General features: G+C 37.8%; 1 protein-coding gene across 1 annotated transcript in view; it reads left to right on the forward strand.

Annotated features, from left to right (window-relative positions):
• Positions 1–12,069, forward strand: part of LOC124171574 (probable G-protein coupled receptor CG31760) — a 382,345-nt gene that overhangs the window by 314,851 nt on the left and 55,425 nt on the right. The window contains exon 3 of the mRNA XM_046550752.1: positions 1,016–1,262. Within this exon, the coding sequence (XP_046406708.1) occupies positions 1,077–1,262 (186 nt within the window). The 5' untranslated portion in view covers positions 1,016–1,076. The remainder of the gene's footprint in view (positions 1–1,015; positions 1,263–12,069) is intronic.

Genomic DNA, 12,069 nt, shown 5'->3' on the forward strand with positions numbered 1-12,069 from the left:
TAGGCCTAGAAATCAAGCGTTGGGGAAATGTTTAGTCTCTACATTGACTGAAACATACAAGAATTCAGGAATAAATTAAAAGTGTAGCATTTATTTTCCATCGATTCATAGGCCACATTCTTACGCATTATTAGTAAAAAAAGGAACAAAAATGTGCTTTTACTCAGCACCATGCACTCAGACGACACTACTTCCGAAACAAATGAAAGAAAGCCAGAGGCCATCCTATTTCATAATGAAAACAAAGTGGAAGTAGACATGATGGATAGCATGTATCAATTTATTTACACCCCTTCAAATCCAACAGCCACATCCCCACGGGTACAAAAAAGGAAAAGGTGCCAGATATCACCGAATCGCACCAATAAATCGTCTAATGTATACCTTCAATGCAAAAAATATTTTGTGGAAAGAGAGCTAAAAATGTCTGTCTGAGATATACAACAAATACATATTTCTTTATAATTTTCATTTAAATTTTGTGAACCCGTTGTGCCTACTGTTAAAATATTAAATACAACGTTTGTATTTGTTGCATGTATTTTCATGAGCAGATTATTGTAATTGACTAATAATTTAATTCATGATTTTTACAAATAATTATTAATAATTTTTCACATTGGAAATAATTTTTAATAATGTTAATAAATGTTTTTAATGAATTTATTACACAATTTATGGAAAAAAAAACTGAATATTGGATGAAAATGAGGCGTTTTATTCCAAAAAACATCTCAGGCGTCAAATAACCCCTAGCCGACCTTCTTGGTAGCGCGAAACTCCCTACGGTTAAACTATTGCCATTGAATGACACACCAGTTTCTTTTTAATTAATTTCCGTTCATGCATTCATTTGTTGATAATAGGCAATTTACGAGGCTGATTTCTGTTGATTAAGGTATGTTTTTAGGCAATATGTCCTCTCTCTATTTAGCGATTCTAAACATCTCACCCGATTCCCTAAGTTTCTAATTTCACCTTTTCATTCATTTCCCTCTCTTCATTTGCTCTCCAGGCTTCCACTTGGCATTCAACTGGACACCTAACAATTCCTTCGAGATCACCCGCTTCCTGGAATGGCCGCTCATCAACTCCGCTTCTGCTGTCTCACCATCACGCTCCTCTCGCTGCCCACGCTCATGATCATCAAAACAGGACTGGCGGATCGGACCAATGATATATCGCATGACGATCCCTCCCACGTTTACGGCACTCAATTTAAGATGAGTTCCGGTGACGTTTTCACGGATCCCTGGTCTAAGGTAAGAAATTTGTCATCTTCATTCTCACCTTTGTTTCTACGAGTACAATTTTTTCTTCTCACTACTTTTTTATGAAGTCCCTATTTCTCATTCCCAGCATTTTAATCCTGTTTTACTTAATTGTGGTACACTTTTCCGCATCGAGTAAATCAGTTGTTTTCATTCATACCTTGCTACTTTAAAACTTATAAGTTTGAAAAAACACTTTATCCTCAAGGTGTGGAGAAACTTCAACTATGATAAATAATATTGACTTCTTTGAAAAATGGCTCTTTGTGTAATTTTTTGATAATTCGTAATAATTTAATAAACTATCACCATGTTCGTCGTCGGTTCCCAGTTTGTCGGTTCCTTTATTGATTGCATGGAATTCATTCTTTATTTTATTACTTCATTTCGTTTGTTTTTTAATCAAATTATACATTTATACCCAAATCTTCCCTTTTTTCAATTACAACTTAACAACGGTAACACAAACTAATAATGAAGAATGTTAATAAAATGTAAATGATAAGGTGAGTAATTCATAATTTACAGAATATACACCAAAGAAGGTAACATTTGTAATATTATTGCACAAGTTGCTATGACACAACTATATGCACAACACTTATACTTGCCGAGGAATCAACGAACATATTCGGTAAAATCCTAAATGTGATACTAAGTAACCTCGCTCATAAAACAGCGATGTTTGGAGGGACCATAGGAATCAGAGAAACCTGTGGAACTTGATTAAAATGTCCATTGAATTCGGTGAAAGTTGAAGTAGCTTGAAGTGAAAAATGTTACGATGCGCAACGTACAAAAACCAGTAAATGAATGCATACTGCACTGAGAGATTTCAAGAAAAAAGGACTCGGTTAATTACTTGAAGAAAATCTGCAATCGTTTTGGTCTTATGCGAGAGGGATTAATCGTAAATTTTAACCGTAGATTCATTATTTAATAAATATGATGAAATTGTCACCGAAAATATTGACAAAGGTAACACGACCAACTCCCACTTCGAAACTGCATACCATACAGACGAAACTGCGTGTAATTTTTTTATGAGAAACCTATGAAGGAAATCCTTATTCAACACGATTGGATACCTGAACGGCTAACATCGGTAAAAAATAATGTATCTCCTGGTCCGGAGGGAATACCCGCGCGCGTCCTCAAGAGCTAGTGATACAGTTACAGATACAGTTCTGAGAGGTAATATTCAAGAAGTCATTTTCTGAAGGAAAGATACCTATCGACTGGAAACTTTCAAACGCTGCACCGATATTCAAAAAGGGAAACATGACCCATGGCCCAATTTCATTAACATCGATTATAGACTAGATTCTCGACATGTCGTTGTTAGCAGTATCATGACTTTCCTGGACAGTAGGCCGGCCCTTATTTTTCAGAATTGAGAAAAGTTATGTTTTCCTAGTCTCAAAATGGTCCAAATGAGGTTCATATTCACGCGTTAAAATTTGGTTACTTTAAAATAACGGCAACCCGTGCCCCAAGGGCCCTAAGTACTGAGGACCCTCAATTTATATTTTTGGGGCCGAAAAAGTGCTATTTCTATGTAAAACGTGAAAGTAAAGCCCTTTAGGGCCGTTTTTATGTTTGTTTTGACCTATCTCTAAGCGTTTACGAGATATCGTCCGTCGTAACGCAATCCACCCCCCAGGGCGCTACCCCGCACCGCGGCGCCGCTGAGGCACGGCCCGCACCACTTACTAGAGACTTCCCCTCCACCCCCTCCCCTCCATCGGCAAAGACCTTGCTCCTGAAGGCAAGATTTACATGCTAGTGGTATTGAAGAATTGAAAAGGTTGTTCCTCTTGTGTCATGATTAATGTTTTTTAAGCCTACAATGTCAATCTTAACCCTTCAACGCCGTCCTATGTACTGTGCGCCGACCCCTTAAACCTTAGTTTGTTGCCACCATACGACCGCGCACCATTACCGCATGATTTGTTCAAAACTGCTCTTTATGTGCAAAATGTTATAACTATTTCATACCATTGTGTTTGTATGAAGGAATGAAAATAATGAGCAGGGCTTCCAGGGCCTTAACAGTTGATAGAAATATTCAAAGAATAAGAAACGAGGCAGTCAGTTCACATTTGTAGATCAATGTGGAGAGATAGTTATTTCTTTGTACAGTGCGCAAAGGATAGGAAGTGCTAAGTTTTTTAGGATTTAAGGAGAAAAGTGGTGAAAAACTAGTTTATCATGAATACACGTGACGTTCATTTTATGAATAGGCTAACAAGAAAAAGTATGAAATCAAGACTAAATTCAGGCAGTGAACTGGTTGGAAAGGAAAGTGAAGAAATACTTGACTTAAAGTTACTTACAGTTGGAGAAGTACTGTGTGTTTTTCTATAACCTAATGGGTTTGAAATGTATAAACTTAGTGCGAGAAAAACAGTAAGAAATGCGTTTCATCCATGGACCAAAACGAGAATTCCTGTTATTACGGAAAATAAGGAGATTGAAAAGTTAAAAAATTACTCAACGAAGGGATAAACTTGCGACGACATAAAGAGAGAATGGAATCTACTGTGGAGATTTAAGGAAGAGAATCTTTCACAACAAAACTTGATGAATTGTTTGAAATTGCAAGGGGCGATGCCATTGAATTTTTGACGCACGTAGTTAATCTCTCGGATAACTTTGCGTGGGATGAAGAAGTAAAATTCTTATGCAATCGAATAGGAGCCCGAAATTCAGTTATTGGTGGAATAGATTTCAATATGCTCAAGAAGAAAGAAAAAGGTGTGGTTCTCCGCTCCTTGTGCTGCACCTGCTCCCAACAGTGACTTTCAGATCCTAAAATTACGAAAGTGTGAACCTGGACATAGCGAAAGGAGTACAAAAGAGGTTTTCAATCCACTTGTGGTACCTGAATGAGGAGTTGGTAGGTTTTTCATTCTTTGACGATTCCTTTTCTGGGTGTGAATAGGAAAACACGATACGCCATATGATTACACGTGAGGGAAATATGATCCACCAAAGATGGCATTCTATAAACGTAGAGACCTGACCACAGTATCTATATCAAATTTTGCCACTACTAATTCGAGAAAGCTATTTAATGCATTGGAAATATGAACTGCATTCTTTGATGTGCCCATGCAAGAATGGTATGAACATCCTGATTACAAGAAGGATTTGCAAATTATTCGGGGTCTTCAAGCACTAGATGATTGTGCAGAGAGAGGTGTGAAAACAATTCAAGATTTTAAGCCAACCACGTAGAGGGAAGAGAGCTTTCAAGATTAATTACTAACAATAAGAGTGAATTTTCATCGTAGCACAACCCCTAACGTCCGCAAGTACACTTTAAATGCCAAATATGGGGTGTCAGTGAAAGATTAGAAATATGGAAATGTATTTTGTTTTGGTTAATATGTACTGAAATTCAAAGACAGGTGAAATTACGAGTAAATTGATTACTTTGATTGGAAGTATTGTCATGGCAATTAAACTCTTTCTAACGTCAGCACATTTCTTCAAAGACTACATCTTGCCTTCAGGAGCAAGGTCTTTGCCGATGGAGGGGAGGGGGTGGAGGGGAAGTCTCTAGTAAGTGGTGCGGGCCGTGCCTCAGCGGCGCCGCGGTGCGGGGTAGCACCCTGGGGGGTGGATTGCGTTACGACGGACGATATCTCGTAAACGCTTAGAGATAGGTCAAAACAAACATAAAAACGGCCCTAAAGGGCTTTACTTTCACGTTTTACATAGAAATAGCACTTTTTCGGCCCCAAAAATATAAATTGAGGGTCCTCAGTACTTAGGGCCCTTGGGGCACGGGTTGCCGTTATTTTAAAGTAACCAAATTTTAACGCGTGAATATGAACCTCATTTGGACCATTTTGAGACTAGGAAAACATAACTTTTCTCAATTCTGAAAAATAAGGGCCGGCCTACTGGACAGCCGTAACTTCCTACATGGATGTCACAACAGCTTCCGGAAAGGTAGACTATGCGAAACAACTCTATATTCATGACGTCCGTAAATATGGTGAATCGAAATTGTCGCATTATTTTTAGATTTTAGGAAAGCTTTCAGCGCGGTACTTCACAAAAACGTTTATACAAATGACAGTCATGCTGGTTAAACAAAATATTAGTACATTGAACACGCTAATTTCTGAATGATAGTAAGCAAAAAGTAGTTCTTGGCGGAATTAGCTCTGTTATAGTTTAAGTGACGTCATGTGTCTCACAAGGCGATATAATGGACCCCCATTTTTTTGTTATGCACATAGATGACCTCTGCTACCGAATTAGCAGTAAAATACGTTTATTTTTCGACAACGCGGACATCTATCGCGAAATTTTTGATCGCTCTGGTTTCGAAATTCTATCAACGACCAAATCAAATTCAAACAACGACCATGCCAAGAGTGGGGACTCGAACTTAATCTGAGCAAATGCACGGCAATACATTTCTTGCGTAGGTTGTCCAACTATACCGATGGATATGCTTTGGATGGTGTCGACATAAAAGCAACATAAAGAATCTCGGAGTTACTTGAAATCTAAAGAAACTTGGGATACGGCTGCTACACCTGTTGGTCTCTTGAAATCGTCGTCGTATGTACTTACCTCCTCTCAGCAAACATTAGACTCACATTCAAATGAATGGATGGGAACTTTGTAAATTCCATACAACTTTGTATTTGGTTGACCCCGGCGGGTTCCAAAGCTCGCTTGTCATGCTCAAGGTAAGGACTTGTAACAAAGTAACAACTTGTTTCTGTTGCAGTAACATTTGCGAAATAATGCTGCTGCAAAATTAGCATTACATGAGTGAAATACCGCTCATGGAAGTATTTTTACGAAAGGTATTTAATTTTTAAACGAGAGGCGATGGTGGTGCTCATCTTGGATAATATCGACACAATTTAAGTTGGGACTCGTAACACCGAAAGCGTTGGCAACCGAATCGAGATTCAGTCAATAACAAGATTGGAATAAGTTGAGTAACGTTGTGGAATACGGTCCCAAGACTTGGAGGTCAAAGGTGACTCTATAGGCTGGGGATGGGGCGACCAAATATATCTTTGGGCCGGGCGTTGGAGGGAGTGGGGAGGAGAGTGGTATTGATTGAGTACTTGGAAAACCTTTATCGAATAGTTTGGATTGTGTCATAATTTCAAATTTCTCAAATACAGCGTAGAATTTTTGTCGATTATATGCAAAATATGCGCTTTAGTAACTCACTTGCCACGAGGTACAAGTTTTATTTCGTATTGGGAATGATACGTGGGTGTTGACACCGGCTGGGGTTTGTCAAATCCAAAGTTTTGTGCAGAATTTATAAATTTTCAATCATTTTTCTTAGCTAATAATTCGAGGTTTCACAAATTCGGCTCGCAAGTTATTGAAGATTATCGTTAATTCATAAATAATATACACTTTCGAGCGACGTATTTCGATGCAAATATGCTGAGATGAGAATGTTCCTCGTTTGAGAATACCACTCTGTGAGGTATGAGTATCATTGGGATTTGACGAAATTTATCATACATTAATATAGCTACTTAATGTGGATAAAATTATTTTTTTAAGAAGAAAAGAAGCTCACAGAGAAAAGTACTGGTAGAAATAAGAAAGGAAAAATTTTCTTAAGCCTACTGTAAAAATGTTATACGAATGCTGCAAAATTTGGACCATAGAATCAAGAAGCGTAGGCTTTACGAGTGAATAGTATCATTGGATTTATCCCTTTTGACACGGTTGATCTCGCCACTTAACCATCATACACACATATGAGGCCAACTTGGTGGGTATTTTTTTACATAAATCCTTTTAGAAATTTAAGGATCTTAAATTATTGTTAACTACTCATTTTCCATTTTTGCATCATAATAATTGTCCTGTCATTATTTCTCGTGCAAACTGGTTCCTTTACTATTTAATCATCATATTCATAGCTGTTTTATGGGCCTATTGTTGGACGTATAGCGTTTTAAGAATCATTGGCTCTGTGATTGAAAGAGAGGAATCTGCTTGGTAAAAATTTGGTAGCCACCTATTAAACGAGATACGCCGCGGAGGCAAACATTTTCGCCCATAGATAGAGAGAAGCTTCGTCGTGAGGTGGCGTCACAGCCCCGAGGTTTCGTGCAAAGATTGGTTCGAAATTCCTGTCGAGTCGCGGGGACGGGAATTTGCCTTTGGGGATGTGCCGTGTGTTCCGGCGCCGAGAAATGCAATCTCGCTCATTTGTTTAGGTGGTCGGTATCGCCGTGGGGCCTCAGCGGCGGTGGCGCCACCGACGGCGGATCCATTTCCGCCCACCAGCCAAATGAAACGTGAATATCGTTATTCTGACTTCCTGACCTAATTTCACTCCTGTCCTTCCTTGCGGGAAAGCAGCTTCTTTAGAAAAACTGTGTACTGAAATGTGGCGAATGCCATTTAGTGTTTCTTGCGTTTTCAGACCCATTTTCACCACTCGATTTCTTACGGCGGAAACTGCCTCCGACTGAACTGCCACCGTAATGGTGTCGTCGTAATGCTCAACATCCTTCGATAGCGCAATCTTGGTTGTGGTTGTTAAAGGTGATACTGGAGGCGTTGGAATGTCTTCTTTGAGGTGGAGCGTGAAAAGGATCAGGTGGACATAAATCCTCTTCAATAATATTCAAGCATTTGTTAAATCTTCCCGGGTTTGGAAATTCGGTCTAAGTAAGTGGCAGCGTGAATCAAGCTTTCTCGGGGTGGACTGGCGTCTCCACTGAGGCCTGACATTCTCTCTGAGGTGTAGCCATCTCTTATCTGCTAAATCGCAGTATTTCATCGTCTTTCGGGCGATCATTGTCGTGTACGCACTTGTAGTTGCAATGAGCGATGAAGTCCCCCGATCGAACGTGAGTTTACGAAAAATAATTATGCAATGAATATGAATCACGATGAACTAGAAAATTAGCTCCACAGCTTCGGGGTGTGCATATAATATATTAGCATGGTCCAATTTATTATTATTTTGAACAACTAACAGTAAACTACCGCACGCAATCGGAGACATGGGGGCCGATTGTGTAACTTGGCTACCTTTCGATCGTTAGAGATCCGTTCACTCTCGATTGAGTTCCCGGTATTCCAACGTTAGCTGTAAGTGTGATTGTGTATGGACGATCGTCAACAAGCAATCGAAAGTTACGACGTTGTCATATTTACTTGGAATTGGGAATAAGTTTCGCGATTGTTTTCCTTGGGCGCATGCGCAGTAAGGCCGAGAGTGGCTGTGTTTGTTTTGAAAAGCGAAACTATGTTAGCAATATTGGTTTCAGATACAATCGGCCAATTAAGTTTATATTATTGAAAGAATTTAACTTTGCGTATAAATCAATCTTTCTCAATTCAGTATTAAATACCTACCTTTCCGTTGGAGCGTAGCTGATATTTGGGATAAGTAGTTTTTACTCAGATATCGCTGACTATTTAGAAATGCCGCGGTAAGTCTCCATTTCGTTACTTTTGCAATTCGCTAAATAATAACTTTTATCATTTGTAATTGACTTAATTCCTTTAGAGGAAATATATGAGCGGATATTCGATATTGATAGGCTCTCGTCTTCGCCTTTGTGTATCTGTAAGGAGCAATGCCGCAGAATATTGAATATTTGCAAGAAATAAAAACTGACGAGTGTGAATTAGTACGACGTCTTAATAATAGTCGTAAGGTAAACAGTTAAAAAAGCACGTAACTCATGAAATAAATAAGTACGTTAATATTCTCAATCAAAAACATTCTCATCATCACAAACCTTTCACCTATTACTTGAAAGAAAAAGCAAATATGCAGAGTCATCTTTGATATCTCTTCTCGTCTCAAACACCCGAATATCACTTCAAAAAATTGACCCTTTTTGAGGAAACCATATCGCATCAGAGACATTAATTGAAGTACATAAACCATATAAATTCAACTTAATTTACGACGCACAGTGGGCTGAAATCGAAAAAAGCTGGCCAAAAATCGCTGTAGTCTTAAGTAATGCTAAATGAGTGAAACATTTTGCGAATTGGTAAATATATAGACACAATGAAACTTATTTAGGATGATTTAGTCCAGAACATTGTTTAGGAGGGTAGTAAAATTTAAAAATACTGGAAAGTTATGCGGGAACCATAGTTACCAGGGGCAAGTCGAAATTTTTATATGGGAATATCAAGGGAAAAATAGAATTTCTTCCATATTCAACTATGTTTAGGCTATCTAGTAGCTTTTCATAAGGTATGTGATGATTGAAAATTGCTATTGAGTCTTTTAAACCTGAAATTTTGGTAATTGAAGAGTAATAATAAAAATGAATACCATTGACAAATATTTGTATTGCAAATTTCTCAAACCAAAGGTGTGCCACATTAAATTCTATTCTGAGCTAGAGGATAAAGATTCCTCATGTTCTAAAATATTTCTGCCATTCACCAGAAGATTTTTCACCTCCTCTGGTAATTTTTTTACTTAACGGGGAATCCACGCAGAACAAGAAATGAAAGGATCTGGCGTAAGCAGAAGTCTATGGAAAAGGTCAGAGTATGTGGCAATTATAGAAACTTTCCTGGTTTGTTTTTCGCGAATTCCATGGAAGTTGCTACACTTGATCCCTCCAGTAAAGTAGAAATTAGCAGTTTTATCACTTTTATACGTTTATACCTCTAACTTGCACTGTCGAAATGTTGTGACGGTCTTCCACGAGGAGTGCTTTCAATTTAACCTAAAACAATGATAAATTACGAAATATTTACAATTCACGGACTAAGGCAACAAGGTATGAAATACTCGCGCAGTTGTATATGTGTGTAGTACATATTATCATTTATCCGTAAACATTATAGCATTCACCTGAAGGAGACGAACATGGGAGACATTTTAAGTCAGCGTCAGGAAGTGTTATTGGCTGTTTTAACCAAATATGATTCAATTTCAGAAATCTACTATTCACTCTGGTGCACGCATCCCACTTTCGAAATTATTGACGAAAAAACACTTTTTGAATGAACGCCGCAAGCAAAATTTTTAATTTCTCATCTCCTCCCAAAAAAATGTTTTTAGTGTAAAAACTCTAGTACTAACGATTTCTTCTGCTTGATGGTCCCCCTTATATTTGCCAATATCACACTATGTAAATCTCAGCGAGTCACTAATGCTGTATCCATAACTGGGCAAATGAACTGTGAACGTCCTTCGGCACAAACTTCAGCAAGGAATACTGAAGTGAGACTGAAGCTGAGCACTCGGCTAGAAATGAGCGTGCCAATCGCATAGACGGCATATTTTGGGAAGGCCTAATTTGTAGAATGGAAACACTTTCACGTGCTCATAGTAAAAGAACAAATATGGGTGCATAGGGGTCGGACAAAAGGCTTGGAGAGCGCGCGAACCGTTAGGTGTTTTTACCATCCGCACGCGGCTCCCGTGGAAAGACCCAGGGGTATAATCGTCAGAAGAGGAAGAAATTGGAGCAAGATTTTTCTTTTCCGTCTAATAATATAGACTTCAGTCTAACTCCTGGTGTAAATATCTCAGGAGCGGCAAGCGGCGGTAACTACTTTTATCCTAGCAATATGTAAAAAATTAACGAAAAACAGTGATATTTTTAACAAATCATAAAGTTAATAAATAACAATTGACTACAATAAAAGTTCGCTCTTAATTAATGAAAAGAGTGGTACTATCAATAAATATCCTCAAAAATTCCGAATTATTTACTGTTTTCCATTGCATTGGGAACAAACGTTGAACTTTTATGCATAAATCGCGCACTCACGATTTCATAGATTTTTATTGATTTTTGGCAAGCTATAAAAATTAAACAAAAATTTTTGACAGAAAATCAACTTCAGTTTTATATGCCCTGGACCTTCTAAAATGATAATACAGTATTCCCGGTTCGAAATGAAAAAGTCGATATTTTGATTTTTGGCCAGCTTTTTTCGATTTCAGCCCACTGTGCGACGTCATTGAGAAGTTAAAATAAACTATTTGAATACATAAATTAAATCATTTACTTGTCAATAACCACCCGATGATCCGAATTGAATTAAACCTCGTAGAGAATATAATTTTGGCAATTTATTATAGCACAACTATAATTTACCTAATATACAATAGTGGAACTACGTTTAAATCAAGCATAAAAAAAGGATAATTTCAATTGAATTGCACACACATTACATAGCGAAGCAATTGTAAACGTCCTCATCTTTGTATCGTATAGTAAACTAACACGTACAAATTGTATTTATCGATGTAATTTCACTACTTATTCACGTTATTAAAAACATAACACAATGATGTATAAATTAAATAGAATGTTTAATTCACTTAATTCCACATGAGTTAATTTCATTTCAATTGCACACACATTACACAGCGAAGCAAATGTAAACTTGCTCATCTTTATACCATAGTGAACTAATACGCACAAATTGCAATTATTTATGTCAATTCACTACAAATTCACGTAATCAACAACATAACACTGCGATTTATGAATATAATTGATTGCATAATTCACTTAATCCCAAAAAAAGGACAAACAACGTGGCCATGAAAGGTAATAAACATTTAAATTCCATCCCAAACCTCACCTGCGAACGATTCGATAGCCTTATCGTCAAGTGATGTGTTGACGAAGAGATGCTTTCGATCGAGAGCCGGAATACTTTCGAACGTAAAGTTACACAATCGCTCCTTCAATTGTTTTCGAGTTGTTGATCAAAATTCCACGGGAACCGGATCGTTACGTTCGAACGTAAAGTTACACAATCGGCCCCATGGAGTTTTTTTTGTCTT

The sequence above is a fragment of the Ischnura elegans genome, chromosome X, assembly GCF_921293095.1.
Source record: "Ischnura elegans chromosome X, ioIscEleg1.1, whole genome shotgun sequence".
Classification (NCBI taxonomy): Eukaryota; Metazoa; Arthropoda; class Insecta; order Odonata; family Coenagrionidae; genus Ischnura; species Ischnura elegans.